This window comes from Zea mays, chromosome 4 (assembly GCF_902167145.1).
Source record: "Zea mays cultivar B73 chromosome 4, Zm-B73-REFERENCE-NAM-5.0, whole genome shotgun sequence".
Taxonomy (NCBI): Eukaryota; Viridiplantae; Streptophyta; class Magnoliopsida; order Poales; family Poaceae; genus Zea; species Zea mays.
The window spans coordinates 194,573,440-194,583,605 of NC_050099.1; the positions used below are offsets into that span (position 1 = coordinate 194,573,440).

The 10,166-nt window shown below is 44.2% G+C and overlaps 2 protein-coding genes across 9 annotated transcripts; one reads left to right on the plus strand and one right to left on the minus strand.

Moving 5' to 3' along the window:
• The first annotated feature begins 466 nt into the window (after nt 1-466).
• LOC100282991 (membrane-associated phospholipid phosphatase) lies at nt 467-6,339 on the plus strand. Of its 5 annotated transcripts, NM_001155895.1 has the most exon segments (4): nt 529-741; nt 1,171-1,763; nt 1,903-2,083; nt 4,844-5,427. In NM_001155895.1, coding segments are annotated over 2 exon segments (717 nt in total). In that variant the 5' UTR covers nt 529-741; nt 1,171-1,225; the 3' UTR covers nt 2,082-2,083; nt 4,844-5,427.
• LOC100383078 (uncharacterized) lies at nt 2,366-9,795 on the minus strand. 4 transcript variants are annotated; one of them, XM_008679367.3, is made up of 13 exons: nt 9,382-9,795; nt 9,095-9,270; nt 8,656-8,780; nt 8,057-8,172; nt 7,745-7,897; nt 6,609-6,659; nt 6,391-6,450; nt 6,209-6,286; nt 5,900-5,942; nt 5,515-5,786; nt 5,058-5,294; nt 4,361-4,503; nt 2,366-2,943 (listed from the first exon to the last, which is right to left on the minus strand). In XM_008679367.3, the coding sequence occupies exons 2-13, from the start codon at nt 9,196-9,198 to the stop codon at nt 2,865-2,867; spliced, it is 1,461 nt and encodes a 486-aa protein (XP_008677589.1). In that variant the 5' UTR covers nt 9,199-9,270; nt 9,382-9,795; the 3' UTR covers nt 2,366-2,864. The 4 variants fall into 4 exon arrangements, with proteins under 4 accessions (XP_008677589.1, XP_035822934.1, XP_035822935.1 ...); XM_035967041.1 differs by having other exon boundaries at nt 8,057-8,380; nt 9,095-9,264; nt 9,382-9,791; XM_035967042.1 differs by having other exon boundaries at nt 8,057-8,380; nt 9,382-9,791.
• Nucleotides 9,796-10,166: the final 371 nt, after the last annotated feature.

Sequence of the window (10,166 nt, forward strand, 5' to 3'; positions counted from 1 at the left end):
GCTAACAAAATTTTGAGAGCATTCAAAAATCTAACTAGCCTCGAGGATCCATGAAAATTCGTTAAACTATGTCGGTACATATCAAATTTGTCGTGTATACACCAACTATCAGGTGAAAACTTTAGTTGAAACTTGTAGATTTTATTATCCACAAGATTTAATGTAGTATGTATATAAGTTGTTGGCGCTCATTCTGCTACTTCGCGTGATCACCTTCTTTGGGCTTTGGTTTTGGGGCTATGGTAGAGCCAAGTCAAGTGGTCAGTGGCAATCGACAGTTGCCTAGCCAGGCGATAGGATGAATCATAAAGGGGCGAGGTTCAGATATCAGCGTCTACAAGCGAATTAGGTTTGACGTTACATGCATTGATTGATCATTCAACTAGGGTTTTTGGCATTTTACAGCTCTCAGTCCAGCCTTTTCCAGAGGTCAGAATCCCGTCGGCGTCAGCCCGTTCTGTAAAGCTGCACGGGGCTGGGCCTCAAGGTACTACTACTACGTGCTTTCGACGGCCCACCAGGTCGGTCAGCAGTCAGCACGTCTCCGTCCCCGACGATGCCGGGGAGCAATGCCAATGGAGGGCGCAGCCTGTACGGACACGGCCGACCGGCCATCTTCATCCCCCTCTCCTTGCCGCCCTCGGTTCCGGACTCTGCTCCCCTGCCCCATACCCCCACCGCTCCTCACGCCTCGCCTGACTGCCAAGGCAATCCCGGAAGCTCCTCCCGCGCGCGAACATGGTGATGTTCTTTCCCTGTCCCGTGTTACTTGTTTCGGATCAGTATATATATATGGACATTTCATGTTTCATGAATATATTGTTACTGTGATATTCTTGATCCGTTATATTTGTAATCTTTGGATCTTGCCCGCTGCTTGGATCTAGGCATCTAGTTTTCCCGGTTTGTCATAGGCTGCGCATGGCGGAGTCACACTAAGCAACATGCTCTGGACCTTAGACAGATGGACCAAATGCGCATGCTTGTTAATTCGATTCCCCCTCATCAGCGCCAACAAGCTGCCGGCATGCTTTAACATATGATGCTTCGTTGCTATTTCTGGAATGAATAGACCTGATGTTCCGAGGCACACATGTTTTATTTTCTTCTTCAGAATGAAGTCAAATTTCACTGCTCTGCTAGAAATGACCTGCTGGAACGTTGGTGCAGATTTGGCCTGCAACAACGCAGAGGAGGTGATCTTATGTAACTACAAAAGATAGTAATGGGGATATCCAAGGTGACAGGCATTGCCGCGACAGCTTTTCTTGTCACATCTGTTAGTCTGTGCCAGTTGGGAATGAGGATTATTATGCTTCCATTCCTAGCCACCGGTATTGTTGCTTCCATTGTCACGGTTGCATCGCATGATGCCATCAACCTACCGTGGATCTTGGGGAAGAACTCGGTTGGAAGATTTCCTCTTTGGTCGATTATACTGTTTGGTCCTTTCTTGACGCTTGCTCGGACATATGCGATGGTTAAGAGATACATGAGGAAGGAGGCCGTGTATGACAAGATCGTGGAAGGCCTATATCTCGGAGGATGGCCGTTTCTCTTGAAACATTTGCCCCCTGGAAACCCATCTGTCATAGATTGCACTTGTGAGCTTCCAAGAAGTTCATTCGTTCCAGCAAACGAGTATCTTTGCCTTGCAACTTGGGATACCAGAGCTCCAACACCGCACCAGATCGAAAAGGCTGCACGTTGGGCTTGTGAAAAGAGATCTGAGGGGAAGCCAGTTTATGTCCATTGCGCATTTGGTTAGTAACCCACGTTTTGTTATAATTACTTTTAGGATTGCATCTTGATGTTTGTATTGTGTACATAATTGTGTTCCCTAGTACTGTATTTGTGCACTATATTGACTGTTAGGTTTGTTCTTTGTGATGGACACATTAGGTCATGGAAGAAGTGCCTGTGTTGTGTGTGCAATTCTAGTAGCGCTGGGTACTGCTGAGAACTGGAAAGATGCTGAGAACATCATCCGTGAAAGAAGAAAGATAAAAATGAACGCCCTTCACCGTAAAACCTTGGAAGAGTGGTCCAAACAACGAGTTCGTCAGAAAAAGGATAAGTAGTTGTAAGTGGAACATTTTCCATAGTGATGGACTTGTTTTGCGGTGTTAACGCCTGTCATAAAATGACATACTCCCTCCGTTCTTTGGGGGTAGTATTTGCTTAGGCCAAGTGTAATTTCTGTGGCATTCTTATTTATGTTTTAATCAGTAGTATTAGTGTTTCTACCTTTAAATGTATATGAATTTATATGTATCCAGGTTCGGGACTGTTTTTTGTCCACCTGGTTAATTGAATGTGAGCAGGCATTAGCTTAAATGTATTTCTTCATGGAACTAAATGGATGTATATATGATAAAGATTATATAATATAGTAACCAAATAGTCCTAGATAATGGATAAACATAGTCATAAAAATTACTAGATAGCCTCAACCAACCTATTCAACATACTCAATCCAGTAATCATAGGTGGAATTGTTGAATGGATTCTTCCATCATAGGAAGAGCTGTTACAAGAATTTAGACCAGACAAAAGAACACATTGTACTGGAGTACTCGACATGAGATTCTAGCTTCTCTCTTTCCCCTTCCCACTGCAGTCAATGAAGCAATTTCACCTTCCTGGAATTTTCTTGTACACACATTTTCAGAAAGTGTTTTTTGAAAACTAAAGAATTTCCAGAAACACTCCTTGTTTTAGAGCTTCTTCTATTTCCCAGCTTTCCTCTGTAGCTCTCAGATATCTGCTACGTGCATCCAAACAATCTCTCTTCCCAGTCATTCTCTTCCCAGTCATTTTTCTCTTGCTCCTATGCTGAGGGTTAGTTCCACAACATGTGTCAGTCAGAAGGTTGAAAATTGGTTTTGGGATGGTTGTGCTGCGATGCTTATCTCACAATTGCCTTCATCGGTCACCAGTATCCTGCCAGAAATAGAAGCACCACAATATTAAATAGATCAGGGAAGCATATTGAGACAACTAGTATCTGTTTAAGTAGTTGGAATGTAGGATCGGCGAAGGAGGTGGAAAATCCCGACTTCAAACTTTGGTACACAGGGAAAGCTACAAACAGAAATGGAGTACAAGTTTTGATTGAGAAGAATCTCAAGAACGGTGTGGTGGATGTGAGGAGGCAAGGAGACAAGATTATGTCAAGCTTGTCATGGTTGATTTAGTCTTACGCGTGATCTGCAGTAGTGACCAACACTCTAGTCAGATTGATTTCGACACCACATGAGGAAGCAGATATTAGTTTGGAAGGTTAAGTAGTGCCTAGGAATGACATCTTTAGGTATTTAGGGTCAATGATACAGAGAGACGGGGATATTAATGAAGATGTTAGCCATATACTCAAAGCAAAATGGATGAAGTGACGTCAAGCATCTAGCGTTCTATATGACAAGAGGGTACCACAAAAGCTAAAAGACAGTTTTATAGGACAACGATTAGACCTGCTATGTTGTATGATGCAGAATGTTGGCCCACAAAATACGACATGTTCAGTAGATAAGTGTTGCAAAAATACGTATGTTGCGTTGGATTTATGGCTATACAAGAAAGGATCGAGTCCGGAATGATGATATACGTGATAGGTTTGTTCAACATCAGTTGAGATGGTTTGGACATATCCAACGTAGACTTCCAGAGACGCCGGTGCATAGTAGGATCCTAAGGCGAGATAGCAATGAGAAGAGTGGAAGACCGGAGAGGAAGATCGAAGTTGGCATAGGAAGAGTCAGTAAAAAAAGACTTGGAAGGATGAAATATATCCAGAGATTTAGCCTTAAATATGAGTGCATGAAAAACAGCTATCCATATATGCCCGAACCTTGACTTACTGGGTTTTTAACTTTAGTCTATCCTAACTTGTTTGGACTAAAATGCTTTATTGTTGTTGTTGTTGTTGAGAGAAGCATATTGGAAGTATCTGCTATAGCCATTCATCTAATTTGAGTTTTGTAGAATTCAGTTGGTTGGACAGGCATCTAGAGAAAGTATCAGAAATCAATCTTTATTCCTTGTTTCTTATGTCATGGCATGTCCCCCCCTTTTTAAGGGAATATGGACTTTATTTTTTGTCATGGTTGGTTGCTGACTTTTGAGTTTTGATTGCTGATCGGAAGGTTGTCCATTCCCTGCTGATTTAGTAGGGCACATCTTGGTATTAGTTTAGCATGGAACCCTGGGTCACTCTTGTATTAATATTTAATATGCACTTGATTTTGTCCAATCATTATTCATTAGTGAATACTACCTTCAACAACTAGAGATTGGACACTTCTTTATTAAATAAATCGACTAAAGATAGGGGATGACATAGGAACTGCACGGTGCTTACTCTCGAGGTCTAGAAGCCCAGAGGGAACTTAAGGCACGAAGGCGGTTGTGGTACTCGCCAATTGCCAAGAGACATCGAGCTGCCTGCCGAACTGTCAGAATCCGGTGCATCTGATGAAGAGTCTGTTGCCTCAAGTTATCGGCCTGAAAATTAAACATGTAGCTTTTAGCACATGCTCCAAGAACATTATTATTGGCGTCTCTACTAATTTAAATAGTCCTAGTTAAGTAATCACTACTGATCAATAGGCCTTTGGCTACCCTGTGTTTTGATTATACTTATATAAAGATGCATTCCAAAACTCCATTATCGTTACATGGTTAGTTGACGAGCCATTTGTTTGTATATACATCAAACATCAATATTGATGGCATGGCGTTAGATGATGTGCTGCAAATTCTGTAGATTTAAAATTTTGAAACAGTTGCTTATTTAGGGGCACTAGTTGTAACTAACACGATTTACTACGAGTCTACGATGCAGGTTTGACCAGATGCATGGGGTTGCCCTGAATATGGTGTTATTGCTGCACCAATTTATTTCAATCCAATATTCCATAGCTCATCTGTATAGTTGAGTGGAATGAGGAATATCATAGGGAGCCCAGATCGTGTGTAGGATCTATCTACGGAGTACCTATGACACTGTCATAGTAACATATTGATTTGAGATTCTAGATTTGGTGAGAACCCATAACCTGTATCACAAAGCCTTCAAGGTTGGCCAGTTTGCCGAGGGCAAGAGCCATTTGGCTCATGAAGCTCATGTTGGCGTCGTCAGTCAGAGACCCACCGGCCATGGTGTCAGCAAGCGACTGATGCAGCTGCTCCAAGCCCTGCGAGAGAGCTTCCTCTGCCTGCTGTGATGACTGCTGAAGGCTGCATATGCCGACCACTTGCTGCTCTGTCAGTGGATCTAGCTGGGGCAGCAGTGTCTGCAACAGAATGGAATTTCGTATACTTTATTGGAACTGCAAATTCTTCTTGTACTAAGGGGAAATCTGATTTACATTGGAACAGTTCTTGTGATCTTAGTAATGAAAAAGTAACACCGCCTGAGTTCCCTGCTCCAGTCAGTGTCAGCCTACCTTGTGCATGCACACATTTTTTTTGATATCTGATGTTCTATCTCAGAGTACTGAAACGAATCCATACCTTGAGCAGATCGGAGGGCCTGAATCCACCCATCCAGAGGAAGCAGCGCTCGGCGGGGGTCGTCCACACCCCAGTGATGAGGTGGAACACGTCGGATTTGGCCGCCATGGCCTTGAGCTGGAACAGCTCGTCGTGGTGGGTGAGGGCGTCGTCGACGATGGCTCTGAGGTCACCGTCTGCCAGGTGCGCGTGTAGGGCTCCGTTCAGCTCGGCCAGGCGCCGGCTGTGGTTGTCCAGCCACCGGGCGTACTCCACGTCAAACATGGCGGCACCTGGACACGTACACCACTCGTCACTCGTCAGTCAGAGAGAAATGGCATACCGTGGCAGTTGGTATGTACACAGCTGAAGAGAACGCCGAGAAATGTATCATCAGATGAGGCACCTGAACTGGTGCTTGCACCCGGATCTCCTCCAAGAAAGAGGCCCTGAAAGGTTTAGGACAGGACACACAGAACTTCATATTTCCATCGGTGCAGAATTTGAGATGTTCAGTCAGAAGCTAACAGGGAAACAGAAGGTTTTGTTTGGTTACTCTAATATTGACCTCAAATCCTCAATCCATATGTGTGTTGAGGTAGATTAGGATGTAAATTAATTTAAGTGAAATCTCAATTTAGCTCAATACATGTGGATTGAGGTCAATACTAGAGTACCCAAACAAAGCTGAAGGGGTAGGAACTAGGAAGTGAACCTGGGTACGGGCTCGCTGCATGTCCTGTTCCATCTGAGAAAGCTTCAGCTTACAGCTCTCGAGCTGCTGAATGTACGCCTATGGCACATCGAAAAAATTTAACTGTCAGTAACTTGTTTTATTTGAAGTCACCGCTGACAAGAACTTGAGTCTGCATAATCTAGCTGATGCCCAGACATCACCTTCTTCCGCAGCCGGCTTTTGCGTGCAGCCTCACGATTCTGAGCCAGCCTTCTGATTACCTGTTGACACATACAATATGTAAAAAAAAGCCCATCCACTATCTGGGGGTGGGGTCTTCAAATCCTTCAGACACATTGTAAACTGAATGCAGCACCATGAGACGAACATGCACTGCTGTAAAAAAAGGTAAGTAGCAGAATAACCAGTAGAGAAAGACCTTTGGATCAAGAGCCTTGCCAGTTCTTGGAGTGGAACTTGTAGCCATATTCTGCACAGCAAAGTAGGCATGGACATGCAGGTTAGCAAACCTGAACACGATTATTTTTTTTATTTTAAAAAAAACACAGTGGTGTGCATTTGGTGGAATCCACCCACCACTATTAATTAACACAACAGACAAAAACGTAGTTTTGCCTTTTTGTTTATGCCGCTGTCACACGCCCTACTAACCTGCTGCTGCAACGCTTATTTCGGTTCAAGCGTGAATCATTCGGTTCATATAATTAATATATATATCATTGGCAGTTGATGAATCGGCCAGAAAGTATATACCTAAACCAGCACCACTGACCCCAAAAGCTGCCACTATGCAAGTAAGATGGTTTATTAATTATTAGTATACGTCGGCGCTTTTTCTATTAGGGCACAATTTCGTAAGCTAGTGAGGAAACAATATTGTAAGAACGCTAAAATTGTCTTGTGTTGCGGCACTAATTAATGGCAGTACTACATGATCTATCCTGCACTAACGACCTAACATATCCCCTACATACATAGCCTTCTAGACTACTTATCCATAGCAGCAGCCTATAGCGAAATACAGCTGATCTGGATTGACTGGTTCTTGTTTTAGATGAACAACTTTTTTTTGTCCATCGTTGATCTAACATATCCCCTACATACATAGCCTTCTAGACTACTTATCCACAATTCTTTCCGGATGATATTGTTTTTGTAAGAAGCATAATGGAAGAAGCAAGTAGCTAGAAAATGTTCTATTATTTCTATATAGGGGCCAAAAGATTCACACCTAACGTGTTGGGATTGGCGATCTTGGGAGGAGCAAGATCATAAATGCCCTTGAATAATGCGTTATTCTACCAATAGGCGAGCGTAGTATGTAGCTAATAGCTTTATTAGTAGCTGCATATATATATACGAGCATCTCGGTAGTTGTGGCCTTTTGTGGGCTAGGCAGCGACATGAAGCCATGATAGGGAACACGAGTCCATGAGCTAAGGCACAAGAGAAACGGATCGATGAATTGGAGAAGGCAAATAAAAAAGACCAAAGAAGAAGAAATGCACACACACACACACACACAAAAAGGACATCATGTGGGATGATACATACTTTGTGCTGAAGCTGCTGCTGTGAAGCTTGCTCGAACTGGCTCGCCATGTTTGCTGCTGCTGCTGCTCCGAGCTGGTCTGAGGAGTGGTTGCTGTGGTTCTTGCTGCTGCTCTCCGAGTCGTCTGTGCTGTCTGCTGTCACATTCGAGCACTCCTGACGTGCAAAAGGGTGAGAGAAAAAAAAAGGGAGAGCAGTTGCAAACTTTTGTTCTTGCTTGCTGGTACTGTCGTCTGTATATATATGATGTGAACAGAAGAGATAAAATAAACTCTATATACAAGTTGTAGCTAGCGGCCAGTCTCCACTCCATACCTTGGGCGTGTGAAGACGAGACCTCATAGGCCAAGCTGGGAAGATGTCCAGTGTAGGAGGTGGCCTAGCCGTAGCCGTAGCCGTTGCAGCTGTAGCACCAGCAGCAGTGGGAAAGGCTGCAAGGAGATATCATAGGGGAGGAGAGAGGAGATCAACACATGTATCCGTGTTCCAGAGGTGAAACTGAAAGGATGCATTGGGATCACAAGGGAAGTAGGGGGCCACTGTGGCAGTGAAAGTGAGCTGAGCTTTATTCCCTTTGAGCTTGTGCCTGCAGAGTTGGTAGTGTGGTACTGCTGTACTGCCATGGATACTTGTTGCACTCTAGAGAGAGAGAGAGAGGAATCACAAGGAGAAGGCAGTCACAACACCACACACACAAGCTGTACAGCTGCAGCGCCTGCAGCACAACTGCCACTCCTGCTGCTCTTGCATGGTTACTTTTGACTAGGATGCCCTAACCTACTGTAAAAGCGCCTCACATCGTTGTGTATTCTTGGCCTTGGCCAGCCAGAGGAGAGAGAGAGAAACGGTTGTGTGCTCTCTTGGCCTTGGTCAGAGAGAGGCTGAGAAAGAAGGGTGGGGTAGGGTTGGCGTACGCTTGGTGTCTCCATGATGAGGTGCAGAGACGGTTGCAGCCTGTTGAGTTCTTCTGAGCGAGGCGACCTGATGCATGAACGCTTCTTCCAGCTCTCCGAAATAGGTGCCTCCTCCTCCTTGGTCACTGTTCCATGCATGTAAGACGGCAAGTATAGTAACCATCTTTGTAAAGAGAGAGAGAGAGAGAAAAAAACACTAGAGATCGATTACTTGGGGAATTTTAAACCGTTTTACAGCATGCTCAAATATGTATGAACTTGAACATGAAGTGCGTGCAAGGTGCAACTCATTCAACTTTAATTTTGTATTAAATAAAATCTTGGTCGCCAAAAGACAAAAAAGAGATGGCAAACAGAATACCGAGAGAGAGAGAGAGAGAGAGAGAGAGAGAGAGAGAGAGAGAGAGATGCACAAATCATATCTGGTATGTGTTCTTACAAGAAGTTTGCAGGAGGAGTGGAGTTGGCGATGGCGCCATGGAAGCCATAGCCAAGAAGAGAAGGATCCTGCCTTGAATGGCTAGAACTACTAGTATCCCCCATCCTGCGATGCCGCACACACACGATCAGCGCTCCCTCCTACTTCTCGTCGATTAATTAATTAGCAACCTGCAGCTTTCCGCATCCAAAACAGAAGAACGTCATTGAAATCTGCTGGTCACGAACGGCTGTCTGAAAACCCCACATGCAAAGGAAGAGAGAGGTGTGGAGCCAAAGAACACATACCGGAACTACTGAGGGTTCTCTGCGGCAACGAAGGGCTGAGACTGAGACCACAAGCCCAGTCAGGGACGCCGAAGTAGCTTGGACTTTGGAGCCTCGGAGAGTTGGAGCCTTGGAGGGCAGGCAGGCCGCAGGCAGTCTTGACTCTTGACTAGTTGTTTCTTTTCTGAGAGTTGCTCTTGCTCACACGCTGAAGCTCTCTTCTTGTGTGATATGACAGTGTAGTAGGTTCAGTTTCTATGGGTGTGAGAATCCCCCAGTCCAGAGGAAGATCTTGTCCTTGTGGCCTGCTTTTGTACTGTGATTTTGTTCTCCCTTTCCCTTGGCTATCCCGAGAAAGAGAGAGAGAGAAGGGAGAAGAGGGGAGGGAGAGCCGGAGAGGAGGTCTAGGGCTTTGTCTTCACCTGAGAAACTTTTGTCATGAAGCAACAGGAATCCCAGGCTGCGGTCTTATCAGTTCATCACATTGGAGTCCCCTGTGTTTATTATCTTTCTTTATTGCAGTTGCATGCCCCTCCTGTTGTTGTAAAGATTAAAGTCATGTTTGGAAGCAACCTAGCTTTTAAGAAACCAGTTTTAATTTTTTTAGCTATTAGAAGAGACTAGGTTCTTTGTTTTTAAGAAACCGATAATCTAATTCCTATAAACTGAACTATAAACCGGCATGTTTGGAATAACCTCAATTTTCATATATCAGTTTCTTAAAAACAGGGTGCTTGCATACCTATACCAGTTATTCTCATAATTTAGGTGGCATAGAAAAGAATTACAGTTTCACTCGCAAGTCA

What these genes read in the sequence shown, in the direction of transcription:
- LOC100282991 (XM_008679054.4), top strand. Translation starts at nt 1,226, where the DNA reads ATGGGGATATCCAAGGTGACAGGCATTGCCGCGACAGCTTTTCTTGTC. An exon ending in TTATGTCCATTGCGCATTTG is followed by an intron (nt 1,764 to 1,902) that starts GTTAGTAACCCA and finishes TGGACACATTAG; the next exon opens with GTCATGGAAGAAGTGCCTGT.
- LOC100383078 (XM_008679367.3), bottom strand. Translation starts at nt 9,198, where the DNA reads ATGGGGGATACTAGTAGTTCTAGCCATTCAAGGCAGGATCCTTCTCTT. An exon ending in CTCGTCTTCACACGCCCAAG is followed by an intron (nt 7,898 to 8,056) that starts GTATGGAGTGGA and finishes TTTGCACGTCAG; the next exon opens with GAGTGCTCGAATGTGACAGC. An exon ending in GGCCCTCCGATCTGCTCAAG is followed by an intron (nt 5,295 to 5,514) that starts GTATGGATTCGT and finishes ATTCTGTTGCAG; the next exon opens with ACACTGCTGCCCCAGCTAGA.